Raw genomic sequence first — 24,145 nt, 5'->3', positions numbered from 1 at the left:
AAAACACAGCTTATTGCCAATAATCACTTTCAGTGCCACAAAGATCTGATATGACACACAAAAGAAGTACTTCATTTTAATAAAATTACTATATTTGATTGCACAAATAAGCAATCAAACCATTTCTATTTCTACACAAATAGAAACTTCCATGTGTATGATTATGCAAGATCAGAAACATATCTTAGACTTTTATCATTGTTGGAAACATCTGGAAAAAATGAGAAAATAAAGACTGGCTTTCTATATGTGAAGGCATTAATTTTGATACAAGCTACGGTTCTGAGAGCTGTAACTGTTTTGTAATAATGAAGGGGTATAAGATCAATTTACTAAAAGAGCATTTTAAATTAAATTTTTAATGTTATGTTTTATGATGCTAGTTTTTATATTAATATTTTAAATTGCTAAATTATTTTTGTGATTATTAGGAAATAAATATTTGTATCACAAAAATTAAGCAATATGGCAGATAAATTTTAATCTAGCTAAGGCAAGCCACTAAATATTAAAATAGTCTCACCAAAAATACCACCTAACATGTTCTTTAGAATTTATCAGTGCACGCTAATGTTTACATTCAATCCATGGAGTTGCAAACAGTCCCAAATGACTTGGCGAACAACAATGTTTACTCAAGGTGAACCTTATTCACTGCAAAGGACAGGTGTGTATAAGTGCGGTTCAGCATTCAAGGGCTCAAGTCACTACCTCAATTACAAGGCAACTTCATCAACTGGATGTTTCTACACCAGTGTTTTCCAAACCACGGAATGATGAACTCCAGCAATGACAAAAATGCACGAACGTGCAAGGTTTAGGAACACTGGTCTTTGGCAATGGGTACAATCAACTATAACTGTACCAAAATACTATGATTTGCCACTACTGATTTTTTGTTGTTTTTCTTGTTTTCAGTTTGAGAAAATAACTACCACAAAATTACAATAACAGTAACAATGCAATAGTAACAATGACAGCAGCTCTTCTGTTTCATGAAATCAGAAATCAACCTATCTGACTAGGCTTAAATTCACCCCTTATCTGAACAAGAAGTCCATGCAGAAAATGTGTACCTGTCTTGACAGAAACTAATTCCAGTACCTTTCTAAACTTGTACTTCAATCCCTGCCTGTAACTCTTCTGAACAGCTTTTTTAATCTATCTAAATTGCACAATCTCTTTCAGATTTAGTTCAAATTTTCACAGTGAAGCTTTCCTCTACCTACTTCAGGCCAAAGGATAAACCATCCTATAGTATTTCTAGTTGTTTATATCACTTATTAGGCAAATTTCAACCCATGAATTACTGAGGATACAAAGATGAGTAAAGACACAGTCTGACAGATTATTGGAAAAATTCAAAATTAATAGGTTCTGACATTAATAGATATAACTCATGCTGTGTTGTGGGAGAAACACGGGATATCCAGAGATGTGGACAGACTAAGTCATATGTCTGACATGGTCCAGACAAAGGATGATGGTAATTTAGGCAGAAACGTCCAGAACTAACAGGCATTTTTATTGAACATTTGGTAAAATAAACTATAAAAGACAAGATCATAACACTGAACAACAGATTAAAACCAAGCTAGGAAATGAACATCTACATCAACATGAAGCTAGCTTTCTCTCTAAACCAAGGATGCAAGACCTCCAGATCCAGCAAAGTCCAAAATCATGTGAAAATTTAGAGTACATGGAGAGAGGTCCATAGGTATAAGTAGATTCTAAAAGCTGCCTGAGATCCAGGCTCGAAGGATTCCATAAGATTTAAAGGTTCAGTTCAGTTCAGTCACTCGGTTGTGTCCGATTCTTTGCAACCCCACGGACTGCAGCATGCGAGGCCTCCCTGTCCATCACCAACTCCTGGAGTTTAATGTATGTGTGTGTATACATATATATGTGTGTGTGTGTATATATATAAATCACATATATATAAATCACTGCATTATTCCATTCTCTAAAAAACGACACCACTCATAGGAGTTCTATAATTCTCAATGATAAAGGTGGAGATGGCCTGAACAATTTATCACCAGAAACCCTGAGCTGGTTTTTGGATGCCAATAACTCTGACATGTTTCCTTTCCCAGAGTCGAAATCAGCTTATTTAATAGATCTACTGGAGTCTTTTCCCCAGGCTTGAAAAATCCACTCAGCCATGAGAATAATGGTGTACTTTTTTATTTCTAAAATTACATTTGAATGATATTCAAAGTAAAGTCTTTCAATCTACCCCTTTCTTTCATTCACCTATGAGGATCTGCCACGACTGGCTGGATTCAGGCTAAATTCTCTCCCCCTGCTCACTCCAGGCAGGTGATTCTTCCTCTGCCCACTGATGGTAGCATCACTTTGCTCAAACGAATATTAGCTCCATTTGTGATGTCTCTTCTCTGGATCAGTCACTGCAGTATCCTAGCAATACGTAACTCTGCACATCTTATCTCTTTATGTAACTGAGTTTTTCCTGACCATTCGTTTTCTTCTCTATCTAAATTCACCAACAGAGTATATATTACTCTCTTGTCATCTCTGGAACACTTAAGGACAACTTGAAATATTCATGGGTTTGTATTTTATTCTCACTTCATGCATTTCTTAATAACCTCAGATATGCAGATGACACTACCCTTATGGCAGAAAGTGAAGAAAACTAAAGAGCCTCTTGATGGAAGTTAAAGAGGAAGGTGAAAAAGTTGGCTTAAAGCTCAACATTCAGAAAATGAAGATCATGGTATCTGGTTCCATCACTTCATAGCAAACAGATGGGGAAACAGTGGCTGACTTTATTTTTGGGGGCTCCAAAATCACTGCAGATGGTGAATGCAGCCATGAAATTAAAAGATGCTTACTCCTTGGAAGGAAAGTTATGACCAACCTAGACAGCATATTAAAAAGCAGAGACATCACTTTGCCAACAAAGGTCTGTCTAATCAAGGCTATGGTTTTTCCAGTGGTCATGTATGGATGTGACAGTTGGATTATAAACAAAGCTTAGTGCAGAAGAATTGCTGCCTTTGAATTGTGGTGTTGGAGAAGACTCTTGAGAGTCCCTTGGACTGCAAGGAGATCCAACCAGTCCATCCTAAAGGAGATCAGTCCTGGGTGTTTATTGGAAGGACTGATGTTGAAGCTGAAACTCCAATACTTTGGCCGCCTGATGCGAAGAGCTGACTCATTTGAAAAGACCCTGATGCTGAGAAAGATTGAGGGCAGGAGAAGAAGGGGATGACAGAGAATGAGGTGGTTGGATGGTATCACTGACTCAATGGACATGAGTTTGGGTAAACTCCGGGAGCTGGTGATGGACAGGGAGGCCTGGCACGACTGAGTGACTGAACTGATACATTTCTTAATTTTACTGAGCGGAGACACTTTTTTATATGTCTATGCCCAAGCTACTGAGAAGGATACCTTAGGCAGAAAAACGACTCAAATATTTGTTGATACAAGCCTTTGAAATCATTATCAAATCATTACAGAGAAGGCATAGCAAGTCTCTGATGATTCTTGACTGGCTTGAAGTGCAACAGTTTTCAGAAACATTCTGCCTCACTCGATACATTGTTACCGACCTCTACAAATTACTCTATTAGTTTTTATACAAAGATGTACTCATATTCAATTCTAAAAGAAAACACAGAGTAATTGATATTATTTCTTTGTGAAAGGGAAAGGACTGTGGCTTGCCAGGCTCCTCTGTCCATGGAATTCTCTAGGCAAGAACACTGGAGAAGGTAGCCATTCCCTTCTCCAGGGGGTTTTCCCGACCCAGGGATTGAACCTAGGTCTCCTGCATTGCAGGCAGATTCTTTACCTTTTCAGCCACTAGGGAAGACCAATTGTTTCTTCAGCTCTCATATAACTTATTCCTTAGCAAATAGTAACAAAAAAACCCTCTTACCTTTTGGTGGAAAATAGGACTTGCTTTCTGCTTTATGAGGCCAATCCACGACCAAAGGCCCAAATCTTCTGAAGCTAGCAGTTATTTCATCTTAAGAAAGTACAGTAACATGCATTAGGAATTAATTTTAATGATTCATTCTAAAAAATCTGTATTTTGTTATTTTAAAAGATTTAATATTTTAAAGTGCCAAATAGCCTAAGATAAACTAGAATATAAATACTAGAAACATGTTAAGATTTAATATTTTAAAGTACCATATAGCCCAAGATAATATAAATATAAGCCCAAAAATATAAATGCTAGAAAAAATGTCTAATATCATTAAAATGATACATAAAACTTAATCTAGTTAGTCAAAGTAGTTTTTAAGCAGCATATTGGTTAGAATAATCAGTTCAGCATGACTTCTAAAATATTATATAATACCATATGGACACTAAGGGATTGACAGTATAGCAATCATAAATAACACTGACTTGAAAAACATGCGGACATTATATCAAATTAAAGATCCATAAAGATCTTGATAAAGTAACATATTGTAGGAAAAAAAAGGTCTGCTGAACAAGACACATAAAGCCTTAATATTTCTAAAATATACTAGGGTCTATACATGCCTGGTAGTTTCACTGAAAGATGTAGAGGTCAAATTCAATGACACGTTCATACTTATTTATCACATGGAAACTTTTTGGTACAGATCAGTATACAGAATAAGTCTGTGGATATTTGAATTATAACTGAAAAAAATTCCCAAAATGTAGTACTATTTTCTCTATTATTACACTGTAAACGAGAGTGGCATATTTCCCACAGTCTCACAAGTATTAGTTTCAGTATTTTACATTTATCTTGAATTATCTTTCTTTAGTTATTATTACACAGGATAATTTTTACATATGCTTATTATTCTTTATAAAATCTGAATTTCCTGTTTATGTACTGTTTCCATTCCTTGTTTAGGTTGTATAGTCTCTTATCTGTTTCTAAAAGTACATTTACACTTAAGTTTAATTTTTGATTCTTAAACATTAAAGCTGCATGGTTGGTTACCTTTAATTCATTGTGTGTGTGTGTGTGTGTGGGTTTGTGTGCATGCGCGTGCATGCATTACAGTCATATGAAAAGTTTTTAAGTTTTCATAAAACTATGAAAAGTTTTAAAGGTTAAGTTACATATATACAAAAAGTTTGGTCATATGTGTTATGGTCATACAAAAAGTTTTTTAAAGTTTTAAATAAATATATAAAATAAAAAGTTTAATGTAATTAAATATGTTTTATATTTTAAAAATAACAGATATGAACTAAATGAAAATCTGATTTATAAAAAAATGCTCACAGTAACGATATGTAAAATATACAAAGTAAAGAAACAAACTTAGACCCCCATTCACACTATATTTCAGGTTTTTTTCTTTAGTATCACAAGTCATCATTTTACCTTCATCAATGTCTGGAGGAAGACCACCAACAAAAACTTTTCGAGAGAAACGTTCTATTCGCTCTCCATTCTGATGAGCTGAGTAACATGTGGGTGAATTTAAAACACCAACTTGATCATTATGCCCATCATCCAGCAAGCCATCATCTATTGGAAAGAGGGAAGAACGACCTAAAATATAAGAACAAATATAACCTGAATCTCAGATCTAAGAAAGTGATAAAAGTCAGGAATAAAAAGAGCAACAATTAAAGGCTTGAAAATGAAAGTGAAAAAATAAAAAGTGAAAGTGACATAGGGATCAAAAACTAAGGAACATTCGGATAGCTTAAACGTTCAATTACCTGAATTCAGGAGAGACGTTGTTTGAGGGATGAGTTAGAAACAAACATGGCCATATGATAACAATTATGTCATGAACAAACACTAGATCATTTCGATTTTTTATGGAAAACAGCAAGAATCTGTATGGGGATGGTTAAACTGGATATGTAATGGAAGAAACCTTTTAGAAATTGGTGGCAGACAGAAACGACACAGACTAAACTGATAAGAAAACAACAACAACAAAACACTTGCAGACCACAGTAAAGAAGGATGAAAGTACCAAGTTATACTTGCATATAAGATCCTGATGTATTGCATGTGTGTCAGTTACATGACAGGGTGGACAGAGATTCTGCACAAATGCAAAACAGAAGAGGCTCCCCTCCAGCACTTCGATCCCCACCTGAGCCCACCCTTCAGGACACACCCTTGTACAGGAACAGACTATATAATCCTCTGTAGCAATCCTGATGCTAGATTCTGTGGGGATCACAATAAATAAGTAAGTAAGATGACCTGGTAAAACAGTCTCTAAAGTGCTTCAGAGGAAGTGTGCTGGAGGAAGGGAGTAACCTGGCTAATAAACAGGCAATTTCTTATATCCCCAAGTGAAACTGGATAGCAGTTGTGGTAACAGGGGAAAATAGAGTTAAGAAAACGTAGGCTAGTAGAATATTTGTAAGAAAATGGTTTTGAATAAATATTTCAAGTGGAAGAGAGAGAAGGAAAAAATGAATTTATTTAAGAAATAAGAGTCATGTTGGCTGAAACATGTTGGAAAAAAGGAAAATAAAAGCTAGAAAAGCACCCTGGGCTAGACAGAACACTTAACCTTGAATGTCAGGCTAAAGGACATATTTTATTTAGTCAGCGACAAAACAAAAAGGAACAAACAAAAAACAGGTGCTCAAGCACGATAATAACTTTTCCTGTATTTTTGGCAAATATGGTTAATGTGGTGAGAAATGAGCCAATCAGAAGTCCTTCAAAAAATTCAGGAAGGATGGACAGTTGGAGGTACCTGAAGCAGTGAAAAGTAGATGGGAAATGAAACAGAAAAAAAGAATGGAAAGGAGGAATCAGAAGGTTTTAGAATATGAGTGGTAAAAATCATTAACTAAATAAATATAAGGAGAGTAAAGACCTGAAACTGCGACAGGAAAGGGCTGCATCCTAGACATGTGAAAGTTCACAAGCTTCACATCTGAGATGTTCAGAAATGTGGAGAAAGAAGAGTCACATTTTTGAGCAAGTAATCTGGGGTCAACTCACCAGTAAACTGGTGAGAGCTTAATGTTCTTTATAACATCACTGATAAGAACCCCAGTGAGAAATGATAAGGAGAGCACCTCAGGAAACTTACAAGGGAGAAATCAAAGAATAAAAAAAGCAATGAAGGAACAATGTGAGATGTTAAGATAATGATTTGAGAAAAATGACAAGTTGAAGACATGCATGATCTTTGAAGGCAGTAGCATTAGTAAAGCTGCTGGTAGAGTTTTGTGAAGTACAGACATTGAAGAAGTTTATTACAGAAAGAAAAAGAAAATAAGGATGTAGGCAAGGTTTTTTTTTTTTCCTTCAAGATGGAGTAAAGGATTTTTTAAATGAGGAGAAAATGCATATAATCTGTAGTATGTCTTAATATAAACTATAAATATTCAATATAAAGTGTCATTAATGTGCTATCATCTTGAAAAGTATGGTACATAATGATGCAAATGATATAACAAAGACAGTCTGAAATGTGATGGCCTGCATAGAACTGGGGTTGTTGGGCTGAGGAGGGGGTGACATGTCTGTGAGCTATAGCTAGCTAGATGTTAGAAATAAGAATTTTAATTTTATAAGATCAAAAATAGGGGGAAAGATCATATTTGGTATAGGAAACAAATTATTCTGCATATTCAAATTCAATTTAACAAGGTGTTCTGAAATATACCCATGTTCACTGAGTAAGTCTATGAATATTTAACTTTCCCAATACCTTTGCTATCAGGAATAAAGACCATGAAAAACAAATGTCAATATTCCTTGTGATCAATAGAAAGAAAGCTCTTCAAAATGAAACTATTTTCCTTAAAGAGAACCTCATCAAGAACCATCACAAGTAATATTAGTTATGAATAACTAGTTCAACTTTCTATGGTTGGACTTTAAATGAATAATTCTGTATTTTAAGAAGAATAAGATGAGGTAGAGAAACAACCTCAATATTTAGTTTTTGATTAAAATGATAAATCCAAATTTTATACTTATTTCAGACATGCCAATACTTAAAACAGAAATACTGAATGCAGTGATAAAGAAAATCACTATATAAGCAATATCAGAGAGGTGACCCAAAATGACTTAAAATTTTTCTCTTAACTATAATATTTTAAGTATACTCATTATATACTAATGAATTTTTCTGTATTCTCCAGACCAGAATACTGGAGTGGGCAGCCTTTCCCTTCTCCAGGGGAATATTCCCAACCCAAGGATCGAACCCAAGTCTCCGGCATTGCAGGCAGATTTTTTTTACCAGCTGAGCCACAAGGGAAGCCCTATTCTGCATTACTAACTATAGTATTCTAACTATAGATACTGTCTAAAATACCACAGTTAATATAGTAACTATCAAAGATCTAAGTGTAATCTATGTCTCAAATCTATTAACCAAAGTTCAGGTGAACAGAAGATACAATGAAAAGGCTGGGAATATGTCATATACTGGCCATACTCATGATAATCTTTATTGCTGGGAAATCACGACCACTTTCCTTCTAGAAGCCATAAAAGCTCTAGAGTTAAATACTCATTTAAAAGAGGAGTTAACTAAACATGTATCATCAACAAAAATACTGTTTTCCATCTTTCCAATTATCCTTCCCTGTAACCCAAATTAACATGACTATAAAAGAAGAACCACTAAATAATTATGCCTTCCATGTACTTCAAAAATACTTTCTAAGAAAGAATAAAAAAAGAAAACTAAAATTACCAATACTAAGTATGAAAAAGCAGACATCAATCAACACAAAATGTATGGTTTTTAACAGACTGAGGAAATTCCCATCTATTCCTAGTTTCCTCAGAGGTTTTTTAAATCATGAATAGCTGCTGAATGTTATCAGATATGCTTTCTATATCTGTGGTATTTCTACGGCATGCACATATGCATGGTATTTCTAATTCCTTCTGTTTATGTGGTGAATTATAGTAACTGATTTTCAAATGTCAATCTTACATTTCTGGGATAAATCCCACTTAATCATGATACATTTTCCATTTCTATAAATTTCTGGATTCAGTCTATCAATATTTTCTTTAGAATTTTTACCTTTATTTCATGAGGGATACTGGTATACAGTTTTCTTATAATATTCTTGTCAGGTTTTAGTATCAGGGTTATAAAATAAGTTAGGAAAAGCTCTACTTACAAACACAAATGCAAGCAAATTAGCTTACACTAAGATACCTAAAATGTACAATAAAATTTTAAAAAGTAACTATGGTAGTTACAATAAATATTATAGATAGAAGCAATAAGAGATGAAAGAGAAAAATAGGACTACACAACGTTGGCCAATCACTGCCAGTGAAAGAGTGTGAGATGGCCTCTATGTTGCCAGGCCTATTCAACAGGTCACCAAGATCTCCTTTCAAGATGAAAGCAACATAACAGAATGCATATTCCTGTAAACAGGACTCAAAAGTACACCTTCTCCAAAACCAGGAAATCAGCAAAGATTTTGTAGTGAGAAAAACTGCAGCCACCACAAATGTGAGCCTCATTTATGATGTGCATCATGATTTCATGATCCTTTGGGGCTTCCCAGGTGGCTCAGATGGTAAAGAATCTGCCTACAAAGCAGGAGACCTGGGTTTGATTCCTGAGTTGGGAAGATCCCCTGGAGGAGGAGATGGCTTCCCATTCCAGTATTCTTGCCTGGAGAATTTCATGGACAGAGAAGTCTGGCAGAGTCCATGGAGTTGCAAAGAGTCGGACATGACTGAGCGACTAACACATACCCATACAATCATGATTCAAATTACTCACTTTAAAGTATTTTTTAAAAAATCATTAGAGAATGCATGTAACTTCTCTATATCCATATAAAAACTGCTGTTCTATACAAGCAATAATAAAAACTCTACTATGAGCATCCTTAAACTGAAGACAGAACTAAAGACAAACTTACATATATGCTTGTATGACTGACAGTTACTCCTCAATATCTGGTCCTCTTACGTGTGCAGGTGTATGTGTAGCACAGATGGATGCAGTTAGAGAAGTAATGGGCAATTACTAACTTTGACACTGGTGGCTATGCTAATATGCCCAAAATTAATCATTATACTTTGCTTTTCAGACTGTAGCCTTATTCTGGATGCCCAGAATAAAGACATTTCCCAACACAGAAACACAGCAGGGACAGGCAGGAGAGGAAAACAAAGTATTTGTGCAAAAAATTAGTCAATTTATAGTTTAAAGGTAAGCATGGTTCTTTGATTTTAATGTATATCCTGTACTTTTATTTATTGATTGTTGGTTTAAAAATTAAAGCAAATGCAAAACAAAGTATTATTATTAACAAAGAATATTCCTCCCATGCCTCAAGATCCTAGCAGCCACTCCACTGGGTTAAATAACCCACCAGTGTGATGGCATGAATTTTATTTCATATGCAAGGATTAAAAAAAACTTTCAAAACAACAGAAATAGGTCTGGAACTGATCTCTCTCAAGCACCACCTGTGGAATTAGATAGAATCACTATCTGGAATGTTTCTCCAAAGAACTAAGACAGGAGCTATATTTATTACTTAAAAATGTTTTGCCCCAATAATAGGTTTGTCCTTTCTCACAGGGAATAAGATATTTAATTTTTAAAACATCAGTTAAAACTTAGTACCCTATATGTCTTTGTAAACTAATTGCTAGACATAATATATTTGGGTTAAAATTGAGTTCACACTAATAAACTATCAGAAAGAGAAAATAAGAAACTAATCCCATTTATAATCACATAAAAAAGAATAAAATACAAATGAACAAACTTAACTAAGGAGGTGAAAGACCTATACTCTAAAAACTGTAAGGTGCTAAAGAAATTTAAGATGACAGAAATAAGTGGAAAAATAGACTGTTGTCATGGATTAGAAGTGATAGTTAAAATTTCCATACTATTCAAACCAATCTACAGATTCAATGCACTCCCTATTAAGATACTAAAGGCATTTTCCACATGATTAGAACAAATGATTCTAAAATTTGCATAGAACCCCCCCAAAATCAAAAAACAAAACTTTGAATAGCCAAAGCAGTCTTGAGAAAGAAGAACAAAGCTTGAGGTATCAGGCTTCTTGATTTTAAACTATACAACCAAGCTAGAGTAATAAAAACAGTATGGTACTGACACAGAAAGGACACACAGATCAGTGGAACAGAAAACAAAGCTCAGAAATAAACCGACATGCTCATGATCAATTAATCTGCATGGCAAAGAAGGCAACAACACACAAGGGGAAAAGACAGTCTCTTCAAAAAACAGTGCTGGGAAAATGGAATAGCTACACAAAAAGAATGAAACTGGATTACTTTCTCACACCATATGCAAAAAAATAGTCAAAATTGATTAAAGACTTAAATATAAGACCTAAAACTCCTACAAGAAAACATAGACAGTAAGCTCTCTGACTCTGGTTTAGGCAATATATTTCTTTGAATATGTCTCCTCAGGCAAAGACACCAAAAGCAAAAATAAATAAATGGGACTACATCAAGTGATGAAAAGCTTTGCACAGTGAAGGAAATCAACAAAATGAAAAAGCAATCAACTGAATGGGAGATGACATCTACAGATGATAGTAAGGGGTTGATACCAAAACATATAAAGAACTTACACAACACAGTATCAACAACAACAAAATTTTAAAATAAGCAGAGGACCTGAATTGGCCTTTTTTCCAGAGATGACATCCAGATAGCCAAAAGACACACAAAAAGATACTCAACATCATGAATTATTAGGCAAACCACAAAGAGATGCCAACTCACTCCTGTCAGAATGGCTATAACAAAAGGGCAAGAAATAACAAGTGTTGGCACGGATGTGAAGAAAAGGCAACTCATGTAATGTTGTTGGAATATTACTCAGCCATTAAAAAGATGAAATCTTACAATGTGCACTAACACAGATGACCTAGAAGGTATTAATTACATTAAATGAAATAAATCAAAGAAAGATACTGTATGATTTTACTTATATGTGTAATCTGAAAAACAACATGAATACACAAAACAAAACAGAAACATATTCAGATACAAAGAATAAACTGGAGGTTGCCAGAGGGGAGGAAGGTGGAATAAACGAAATAGAAATAGGTAAAAGGAATAAGGAGGTTTAAATTTCCAGTTTATACATAGAGATGTATCAATAATGGACAGCATAGGGAATATAGCTAATAACACTGTAATAATTTTGTATGGTAACAGATGGTTACTAGACTTACCATGGTGATCATTTTCCATAAAATACTGAATTACCATGCTGTGCATCTAAAACTAGTGTAATATTGTATGCTGCTGCTGCTTAGATGCTAAGTCATGTCCAACTCTTGTGACCCCATGGAATGCAGCCCGCCAGACTCCTTCTGTCCAGGGGATTTCCCAGGCAAGAATATTGGAGTGGGTTGCCATTTCCTTCTACAATACTACTGCATGCAAATTATAATTCAATAAAAAGGTGAAAAAAGTAGTTATCAAAGATGAAAATTGTCAGCCTTTATGTCGTCATGAGAGGATTTGGTAGTAGTGATGTTAGGGAGTATATACTTACTCTGGCTATTTTACAAGACTGTTAAAGAGTCAAATGAGTTCAAATTAAATCTAATCACAGAAAATCCTGGATCAATTTTTAAGCAGTATTTTAAGTATAATGTATTATTAATACTCATTCATTATGGCACAAGAATATGAATGGCTATATACCAGTATGAACAAATCCAACCACTCTAATTAAAGCTCTGTAATTTTATTCCCTTTACAAGTATTTCTCCCATCTTCCCATTTCATATGTAATATACTAAAATCTACTGAGTAAAGCTTTGGGCTTGCCTGCTAGAAGAGACTGCTTTGTGGTTTTTAGTTTCACTAACTAAAATAGATTCTTTATTTCTGTTATTTAACATAATTCTATATATTTTTATTCCACTGGAGTAGAGCAGCATTTTAATCCTGTACCTATTATTGTATTAAAAGGATAGGCTGAAGTAACAGAAATATTTCAGATTGAGAGATAGTGCTTAAGTTACACTTCACACTTCTTTCACAACCTCCAAACCTACTCCAAGCTCAGACCAATATGTTCACTCTCTGAATGAAATAAACATGGAAAATATAAGATAGACATAAGAGTCTTTCTCCTTTCTAATCCTGGACCTCAGGCAGCACTGTAGTAGAACTTTTTATGGCTCCCAGGGTACAGAAATACATAGGAGTACTTTGCCAACAAAGGTCTATCTAGTCAAGGCTATGGTTTTTCCAGTGGTCATGTATGGATGTGAGAGTTGGACTGTGAAGAAAGCCGAACGCCGAAGAATTGATGCTTTGGAACTGTGGTGTTGGAGAAGACTCTTGAGAGTCCCTTGGACTACAAGGAGATCCAACCAGTCCATCTTAGTTAAAGGAGATCAGCCCTGGGTGTTCTTTGGAAGGAATGATGCTTAAGCTGAAACTCCAGTACTTTGGCCAACTCATGCGAAGAGTTGACTCACTGGAAAAGACCCTGATGCTGGGAGGGATTGGGGGCAGGAGGAGAAGGGGACGATCAAGGATGAGATGGCTGGATGGCATCACCGACTCGATGGACGTGAGTTTGAGTGAACTCCAGGAGTTGGTGATGGACAGGGAGGCCTGGAGTGCTGCAGTCCATGGGGTCGCAAAGAGTCAGACACGACTGAACAACTGAACTGAACTGAGGGGCAGGATACAAACGAAAAGCAGGGGAAGAAATCTTTGCTTTTCTTAATCACTTTTAGCATATTTAAATTTTGATTATTCCTAAGGTATATTTCATATATTAGTATCCACAGTCAGTTTGATTTAAAGTTCTTATACTGACATTACTAAAGATATTAAAATATACACATTCATTTTGGTAGTAATTTAGTTTTTACTACACTCAAGTGGGAAATCTTTTAAATGAAAACAGCTACTCTGTGCCTGAGCTTAAAGGTGAGTCAAAAGTGATAAAAGAAGAAAAAAATAGTTCTTCTTAAACTAGACTATAAAGTCAAAATGCTTGTGAAAATAATACTGTCCATCTACCACACACTGGTAAACAGCAATGTCTTATTTTTTGGCCAAAATTTTATCAGCTCAACTGTAACACATTCCACATCAACAGATCTGATGCACATGAGAGTTTTTTTTTTAGAAAAGAAAAATGACTAAATAAATGGACTTCCTTTGATGGACCAAATCTAAAATATGAAACCCATAAAAGCAATCTTTGATAGTTAAAAGGTTATCAGTGTGATACTGCTATAACATCTAGCATAGGAAGAGGAAACAGTGAATAGAAAATAGGAAGAAAGCCAGGCTACTTGTTGAGTCACTCCTTTAGTATGTGCTTGTTTTTTTTAATATATTTTATTACTTACTGTGTTAAAAGTACTTTCAAACTCAAATAAGACCTCTCAATAGTTATTTCTAATGGGTATACTTTAAAAAAAATTTACTGAAGTATAGTTGATTTACAATGTGTTAATTTTCTGTTGTACAGCAAAGTGACTCAGTTATACATATATGTGTGTGTGTGTGTATATATACACATATATATATTTTTCTTTTTCATATTCTTTTCCATTCTGCTTTATCACAGGATATTTTCATCTGACTATCAAATCTAAAATTTTAAAAGCAGACTCCTAGGAGGAACAACTAGAAAAATTACTTAATGCTATACAACGTGAGAGGAAAAGTTATCCACCACCATGCCCTACCCGCCTCACTCCAGCTCCTGCTAAACTAAGCCAAGTAAGTATAACAACTGTCAGCTCTGTGCTACAGAAGGCTTCTACCAAAAGCCTTTAAACCAAGTGAGAGTCTTCTTTCTTTCAATGCTGGGAGGTAGCTCTGAAGTAGAAGTCTTTGTGGCTCCCAGAGGACAGAGATATTTGAGTAAAGCACAAATTTTTGTTTTTTCTTAATATAGTCACAGTCCACAATGATTAAATTAAGATAAAAGAAGATAAACAGCATGATTTTCCTATACCTTGTTTTGAAGAACTTCCTAGATTATGACATTTATACTGGAGTATACCAAATCAGGTGTATAAATCACACTAAGATTAAAAGATGAAACGTGTATAAAAAGACAAGAATCCTAAATTGCTCTACAGTTTCAAAAATACCTAAAAACACAGATTGGTAAATGGGCTTTTTTCAAGACAACGAAATTTCCATATTAAAATACCACAGTGAAATAAGATAGTCCATAGAACTGAAAATAGGTACTAAAATTCTCAATTTTTCTCCTCTTCTCAGCTGCTAGTAACAATCTCTAGAAAGTTATTCAGCTTCAGTTTTCTAAGTCATTAGTCTCCAAATCCTCTTAATTTTTTAGTTAGAAAAATAAAGAACCAAGACAGTCAGTGAAGCATTTCAAGAAACTAGATTCTGAAAATGAAGTTAAATTCAGACAATGTTGAAATACAAAACTGGAAATACTACTGACATGTATAAAGTACTAGTTTCTGTCGTCAATGGTGACAGTTTTGCATGTTTGTCTTCAAAGTAACACACTCATGACTAGATAAAAAGAATTTGAAGCGCTGGCACACATACATAAAATTGATCAAAAGGCACTGTTATTACTATCTATCCTCCATGGCTCAAGGAAGAGTTTACAAGCTAAGGAAAATCCTTTTCCATGAGTACTATGGTTACTGGCACTTATAATAACCACGTAAGTAGTATGGCTATTCATCACTAGAAGATAATCTATTGTAAAGTTACTTTTGCTTCTTCTCATCCCATCATCACATCTACTTTTCTTCCTATCAATTTCTGCACGTGAAAAAGAAAAACAAAGTTTAAGCCACAGAAAATGTTAGCTGCTTTCCTAGGAAGCTGAACAGAGCAGCACTGCATAGTCCTAGTCTTTTCCTTAAGAAAACAAGAACCCAAAGGGGAAGACTCTTGTGCGAGAGAGAAAGTATGTGTATGTGTGAGAGAGAGACAAGAGAAAGTGCATGTGTGTGTGGTGTTAAGACAGAGAAAGAAAGGATTATTTTAAGACCCAGAGAAATATGAGCAACATGATTTCTATATATCAGTGTTAATAGTAATCTGTTTGGTATTTGCCATGTTCAACTGGATCAAACATAAAACTAATAAACTAGAGCTATAAATTATATACCATAGATAAGACAATCAGTTACAGATTGAGAGAGCAGAAAATTCATATTTCATGTCACCTTCAGTAGTATCTATAAAACACATCTCTTAAAACACTATAAACAGAAGGTTTATCTTAAAAGATACACAAATGACTTTAAAAAGTTAAAATCTAGACATTTATAATGGAAAAATTTATTAAATAACCATATTAGTATGAAAATGTACCTTAAAGGTTAAGCTATTTAGGGTTCAAAACTTGGACAAGTAAGTGTGCAAATCAAAACACAATTTTTCAGTGAGTTTCCAGACATTGCATAATAAATCTGGAATAATTACAACATTGATCAGTAAAACCCAATTAGAAACAGTTATACCATAGCAAACAGAAATGAATTACCTCGTCTTCGCCCATAACTCCTCGCTGCATGTAAACAAAGGACAAATTGTAAAATGTCAGAACTAAAAATAAGCCCACATAAACAAACATTTATGACATGGAAAGCTATGTGGGCATCTGGAAATTAGAACTACTTTGTCTTAAGAGCTACCTCAATATCATCACACAACATGTGCATGGTATTTTAATATTTACAAAGCACTCTTTTATGTGCCATCTGAACCATATAAAAACTGTGAAATTAACTGGAAATACAAAAGTTATTCTCAATTATGTTAAAACTCATGAATAAATATATTTGTTTCATCTAATTGGGATAGGAATATGTAACACTTTATGGTTAAATAGCATCCAAAATATTTTTCCCAATGAAGACAACTTGAATTGAATCCTTACTTTTCTACTTATTATAGAAAGTGACACAGCATATAATGTCCAACTAGTAATTCAGGTCAACATCACTTTTTATGCAAAGCCCTGCATGGAAAAATAACTGGAAGACACATAAGAGTGAAAAAATAAAACAATACTGAACTGGTCCGCTTAAGTTTACAGAGCTTAGATAGACAGAATACAAGACTCATGTTCAAACTTGCTTAAGTGAAGAAATGATCAATGACAGACTAATGATGCTTTCAATCTTTCTGGTACATTTTATAACAGCTAAGTGTTTATTGTCTCCACATCTGGAGTAAGAGGGATTCCGATACGAACTATTATTAGTATCTTCAAAGAACAGTACATATGTTAAACCTTTAACAGTGTAAAGCAGAAAGTATTTCAACCTATGTTACTAGCAGTTTACCGATTCCTCATGGAGAAAAAACACTGCAATTTATTTTTCATAAGAGTATCAGTTTGATAAAATCTACAACTTGTTTTTAAATAACTTAGCTCCCAAATCTGAGTATACTATGAGTATTTCTACTCTAGAATTAGCAGTAAACCAAAAATGACTATCAAAATCAAAATCTTAATTCATATTCATCGATTTTTTTTCGGTCTGGGAAAAATCTGTTATTGAAAAATTTCAAGTCAAAATATATATTAAAGGTTGTCAGAAATGTAGTCTCTCCAAAGGTATGAAATTTAAAGATCAAAGGAAAACATTTTACATCATTAAACACATTCTATTGTAGAGATTTTACAAAATTAAAAAAAATTATACTAAGGCTTTAATATAAAGAAGTGTGTCTACAGGGTGGGGCTACAGTCTTAGTTCCCCTATAATAAAAAGGGGAGAACCAAACTTGAAAAGTCTTAATCGTTTTTATTTCAAGAAATAAGTCAGTAAATGTAAGGTTTGTATTAGTCTTTTATATAAAGTAACTTCATTAACATCCCTGCATTTTACTGTCTTTACTTAACGTATACTGTATGTACAAACTGTTGTCTTCTCTTATATAAATGCAGACTTAACCTGTCCATGAGCTCCAGTTAGCTCAAAACCTGGCAGATTTACCTCACCTATATACACATTTATATATAGCTTACCTCTGTGTGTGTTTATGTATATATACAGATTATATTAATATATAGCTTAACTGATCTATATATTAGTTTCGGGTGAGGGTAGTGGTAGAAGTGGCATTTGGAATTTTGTCATCTAGGTCTTCTGAGACATGTAATCCTTAAGAAAAACAAAAGGTCTCAAAGAGACTGACGGTCAACTATGGAAAATCAGACACTAGGAATTATAAAAGGAGTTATCAAGAACAGGCTATGGAAGGATGAATTCCCTGAAGTCTTTATAATTGTATTCAGCATCAAAGTGGTCAATAGGCCCCAAAGCACTTCACAGCTTAAATCAAAAGTTGGACTTCCTGCTTATCTAAAGGCATTAATCTAATACAAATTTGCTTTGGGGAATTTCATTCATGGTTGTAGAGGGTCAAATATTCAAAAGAAAATAAAACTTTTCATCAAATTTAAAGTCATATTATAAAGTTATGATTAAGTAATAATGTACGAACTCTAGGAAATAGTGAAGGACAGGGAAGACTGGGGCACTCCAGTCCATGGGTCACAAAGAGTCAGACATGACTTAGCAACTGTACAACATAATTCATGATCTATTGAGAAAATTAATGACATCATAACCAGTTGATGGTCTTAGTTTTTATGTTCTTAGCTAAGGCTAGTCAACATTAAAATAGTGAAAATATGTACAAATGTTCACAGCATCTTAGGTTTCGTCTCATTTCTAGGCTTGAACACATTACTTAGAAAGTTTCTCCAACTATCTCATACCTGAGGAATTTTAGAATCCTGTAAAGAGCTATTGCCCTTATTTCTTGGACAACTCTCAGATTCCAAGTCTCTACATTACCAAAAATAGAACTGACTGCAGATGAAGCTAAACCATGTGAAACATTCCCTACTCCCTGTCAGGGAAATAACCAATCTCCTACCATTATGCTAACCAATGGTGTGTGTACTCAACTTTCCTACTAATATTTCTATGTGAATTTCATGGATATGTTCCACTGTAACCAAATCAGAATTATCAGAAATCCTCAGTGAGAAAAGAAAATCATTACACATCTAGTAATCATTATGTTTTAATTAAAACAGACTTCTTTAAGCAGTATGCCCCTCCCAAACTCATTTAGAATATGATTTAGAGGGAAAAAAAGGCAAATAATTTGTAGTATAAAAACACTGTACTTAGAGTATTAAATTTCAGGTACATAGATTTATAAAGCATCATAAAAAAGTGAGGAACTGGCTATTTAACATACGTTTGTATATACATATGTATATATGTATGTATGTGTGTTACAATATATAGTATAGACACACACATACATATTTCTTTGTTTTCAATGAAGGTAATAAGGATGTGAGAAAAGCCTGAAGATCCTTCCTATACAAGGGATGTTACAGTTTGGGTCCTGGTTCCCAAAAATCTGTTTAGATCCTAACCTGCAGCTACTTAAAAAGAAACAGGATAATTCTAGCCTTCTCCTTAGGACCTTTGTGCCCTTAGGTATTTACTCTCAGCAACAGTCTGTGGTACCTGAATTACTGCAATTGGAGGAAGGGACAGGTCATACCAAATCAGCTGGAAATACATTTAAAGGTTAACATTTTCTTGGTGTGAAGCTAAAGACATTATCCCCCCCGATCACAATCCTTTTCAAGATCCAAAATAAATCTGCTATGATCTACTTCACTTCCATCAGCATCAAAAAAGAACTGATTGCATACTCAAGATTCCTATTTTCATGACTGAATATACTTAAGACAATTTCATTACTGAGTACATTTTCTTAATTAAAAGATACACATTATTTCCTCCTAAAATAGAACAAGCTCTTGATTACAAACATGGCTGTATGTGGTTAATCACAATAAATCTGAATTTCAAACCAGCTTGCTAACCCCCTCCCCACACTTCTGCTCTGTTCCCCTTTTGAAAAATCACATGTACTAATAAAAATGTAAGCTATTTTTCTTGGGAGACATGTGAAGGGAGTACAGTAATAGAAACAAATACTCCAATGATGCACCATTTTGTATTACTTCTAGAAAATATTTTTTTTCACTATTGTTAATTAAAAATATAAGATTTATACACTTAGAAATACAAACATTAAAGCTGTCATTCTAACATCAGCCAGTAAAACCTTTGGTTTTTAGACAATCTACCCATTGCTATATAATGCAACTTCCCTAAGGTATTTCTAGATGTTAAAGCTAGACTCTTCTACAATATCTGAATTATTCAATAGTGGCAGTGTTCACTAGTCAACTGGATTTCTAACTGAATTGAGGAACACAGTCTATTGTAGGAGCCTATTTGCAGTTATATTCTATGACATTTTTTGCTGTTAAAATCTGTTAAAAAAAATCTAAAGAACGACTTCACGAGACATATAGGTATGGGATTATAACTTTTTCTATATCTGAGTAAACAGAGGCTCAGAGTTAACGGATTTGCCAGGGGTACTTCAGAGTTTCACCTATTTTGACCAACTTCCTGACCTTTACTCCAGTCCCTATTTATCCTTTATTATCCCTTATTTAAAAGGAGTATTTACATGTTTAGCTATCATGCTAATTACTCAGGAAGGTAGAATCACAAAACCTTTACATCGTCTGCCTTATCTTCATAATCCCTAGGCCTGAGTTTATATATTATCTTTTAATGGACTCAAGCCTAGCACCACTAGAACATCACAGATTTCTGCCAGTACTGTATTAGCTAAGGAATGATCTTAAACTGTAATAGGCGTGTGTTTATTTTAATGTGCATTTGTGAACCATCAAAAGTCATCTTGGGTACCACAAAGGGTGAGTGTATCACACTTGAGAAACACTGCTTGAGGAATCATTTTACTTTTATTGACTCCCAACTTTGAGCTTCTTCCAAATGGTTCTAGTCAGGCTTTCTGAAGTAACGTAAGTCTTTGTCCACTATAAATAACTTCCTTCAAACACCTGAAAATTCCAGTTATGTCTTCTCTTAATTTTATATTCCCCAAACAGATCCAGCTTCTTCATTTATGCACAAGACATGATTTTTACTTTTTCAAAGTCATTCTGTCACTGTTACCACCCATTACCATAACCGACTTTTACTGTCAGGAACCGTTCTAAATACTTCATGTGAATGAAATCACTCACTTCTCACAAGATCCTTCTGAGGCAGGCAGAATGCTGTGTCTCTTTTACACGTGAGGACTCAGAGACAAAGGGAAGTTTGGTAAACTGCCCAAGGTCACACAGTTAGAAATAGCAAACTCTGGTTTAAACCCAGATAACCTGGCTCCAGAGTCTGTAATTCCAACCACTGCCAACTATTGCTAAACCACCACATGGAAGTAATACTGATGTAGAATTTATTACCAATATTGATTTTAAAGATCAGTAATATCAGCTATGCTTGTTGGTTAAATAATATTACTAAATCAGTTGCCTAATGGTGAGTTAAATTTGTGACAAACTAAAAAGAGCAACAATTTAAAAAGCAGGTCTATGTACTGAAATGCTATAATTTTTTTAATCAATCAATAATATTTCATAATAACTCAGTGTAGGCAGAAGTTTGATATTAATATCCCTTAATTCTCACTTCTCTCCTCAATAACCTTGACATCTACAAAAAACCCTACATTCTTAACATTTAATACTTTCTTACCCTATAAATATACCCTATTTTCTGCCCTTGCTTTTCCTCTTAACCAAGGATCCCAGATAAGCAAAGCATTCTTTTTTCCTCTCTGGATCCAGTTGTTTCTACTAGCCTAAACACTTCTGATGTCCTAGATTCATCATCATTTTTCTCCCCTAGTCCCTTGTCAGAAGTTCAGAATTTCCAGGATGGCTTACTGTACTGAGTATGTACTATAACTCTAAAATGGAATTCTGTAAAGGATGCTAACATAAAAAATAAAAACAGATTTGTCCATAAGATGTAACTCCTGCCTGCCTTAAATTTATTATTCTCCAAACAAATCCAACTCTTTCATCTATTCACAGGACATGATTTTTTTTTGAAAATATATATTTAATAAAATATGACTAGGTCTACTATGTGATGGAACACTCAACATCTAGATTATTTATAAAGGTTTTAGACAACTGAAGAAGTCAATTAGTTTAATAATGTTTAGTGCAACCGAAAGTATAAACTGTAAAAACAGTGTGGCTACTAAGCTCTGCTCACACAGAACCAACACATTCTATTGTGATTACGATATACTTCTGAATCATTCTATTTTACTATGTATTCAGCAGTCTAAGAACATCTGTGAATGAGCTAACAAATTATCTCATACAGCACTTTCCTTCAGATAGACTTTAACAGAATACGTGAAACATATGCAAATTCACTTTTCAACTGAATAGCTTTTCTTAGAAGTTAAAAATAGAAATGTGAATGACCTTTATTTACCACACAGACTGTTCCAAAAGAATTTAAGGAAGTCAGGATATCAGCATATTAAAAATGTAGCATTACCTAAAGTTATTATTTTATACATCAAGCCATAAAAGTAATAAAGATTATGATCTATTTCCTGTTTTGTAAACTCAATTTCAACAATGTAATTTTCAATCACAGATTTAGAATTCAGAGACCAGCTGCTTAAATGATGATATGGTTTGTTAATTCCATGGTAGAGAAAAGGCCGCATGAAGAGGTCCTGGAATGTAATTTTTAGTGCCTTTATGGTCAAAGTCTATGGACTGTAAGGCCTCGTGTGAACATGATCTCAGTCTAGAGTGCAGAGTCTGTTAATACTGTGACAATTCTACTTCTAACCATCCTGGAAGATCCTCAGGAATAAATAAACCAGTGATTAGACTAGGCTAGCATGTGGTGGGTGCTCAGTACAGAAGGGTCAAATGTTGAACAAATCAATCTGTCACGTCACTTAACACTTTGCTTCTTCAATTCTTCTTTTATTCCTTAATCCTATCTACCTTGACTATCTCCTAGGTAGCCTAGACTTTCTTCCTATTTTTCCATCTTTACTTAATATTAATTTTTACTTAACACTGGAGTTCACATGGTCTAGCTTCACACTGTTTTTTCACTCTTTGTTTCTCAACTTCATTGCCAACTTTTTTCAGCAAAGCTTTAGTTGAAGAAGTGTCAAGCCACTCTAGCAATTAATTATGTATTTTAAAGGAAGTCCTATACTATCTTTACCATTCCTTCTTCATCCTCCTTCCCTCTTCTCAGACCTGCCCCCTGAACATACTCTACAATAAATAAGTGATCTTTAAAATTAAAAAACAAATAAATAAATAAAAGCAACCTTTGCGAAGGGTATTTTAATCCTGCCATGTCTACTCCAAAGTCATGGAAGTGCTAGGTACTGTGACTCCAAATGCAATATTTGTCCAACAGAAAGAAAACAACTTTAATGAAAGTCTATTTATTCTTTTTCATGAGAGTAAAATTCACTGTGTAAACTTTCTAACTAGAATAAATTAAGTATGACTACTATATTTAGAGAATCACCAGTATATTTCCTAGTTGAACATAAACACAAGTGTTATAATATATAATAACAGTTTCTACACACTTTGTAAATAGCATCTCATTTCATTCTCATAATGAACTTTGAGACTGCTATTCCCATTTCACAGATGGGAAGCTAAGGCACATGGAAGTTACTTGACAAGTTAATACAATAAACTGGAAAGCTGATATTTAAACTCAGAACTGCCTCCGTAGTCATAGTCATTGAATTAAATCATGCTGTCAAAAATATACTTCAATGGCTGCTTTGCCAGTGAGAATATGCTCAAACTCCTAATTCTATTTTCTATACAGGAAAAGTTGCAGCTTCATTTTTATACTTATAAAATGATTAACTTGTATGTATGGGGAAGGTTTAGAGAAACATGTATTCAGTCATCTTTATATACATCAATTGAAAACATAAAATGTTTTTATAAAAACTTACCATTTAACATCAATAGATTGTCAGTTCCTGGATGTGGATAGCTCAATCGACCTTTAAAAAGATGGGAAAGGGAAGTTTGAAGATTATGGAGCTATTTGAAAAGCAAAAAAAAAAAAAAAAAAGGAAGGGGAGTAAGGAGAAGAAATTTACTGAGCACAGTACAGTTCTTCAGGAATAAAAAATTAATGTTTAGTTTAAAGTTTATTAACTGAAACTATCTTTGGAAGTTGAAAACAGTGAACTTTAGTT

The 24,145-nt window shown here is 34.1% G+C and overlaps 1 protein-coding gene across 6 annotated transcripts in view; it reads right to left on the bottom strand.

Moving 5' to 3' along the window:
* The window catches only part of CPEB2 (cytoplasmic polyadenylation element binding protein 2), a 66,004-nt gene that overhangs the window by 9,518 nt on the left and 32,341 nt on the right, over positions 1-24,145 (bottom strand). For 3 of the 6 annotated variants that reach the window (XM_010857274.1, XM_010857278.1, XM_010857276.1), the window contains 4 exons: positions 23,897-23,947; positions 16,476-16,499; positions 5,360-5,530; positions 3,914-4,003 (listed from right to left, as the gene is read on the bottom strand). In XM_010857274.1, coding sequence (XP_010855576.1) covers positions 3,914-4,003; positions 5,360-5,530; positions 16,476-16,499; positions 23,897-23,947 — 336 coding nt within the window. The remainder of the gene's footprint in view (positions 1-3,913; positions 4,004-5,359; positions 5,531-16,475; positions 16,500-23,896; positions 23,948-24,145) is intronic. The other 3 variants (XM_010857275.1, XM_010857279.1, XM_010857277.1) reach the window with 2 other exon arrangements.

The sequence above is a fragment of the Bison bison genome, unplaced genomic scaffold (genome assembly GCF_000754665.1).
Source record: "Bison bison bison isolate TAMUID 2011002044 unplaced genomic scaffold, Bison_UMD1.0 scf7180017864379, whole genome shotgun sequence".
NCBI lineage: Eukaryota > Metazoa > Chordata > Mammalia > Artiodactyla > Bovidae > Bison > Bison bison.
Note: the sequence above shows the minus strand (reverse complement) of the source record. Positions and strands in the feature narration are given on the sequence as shown.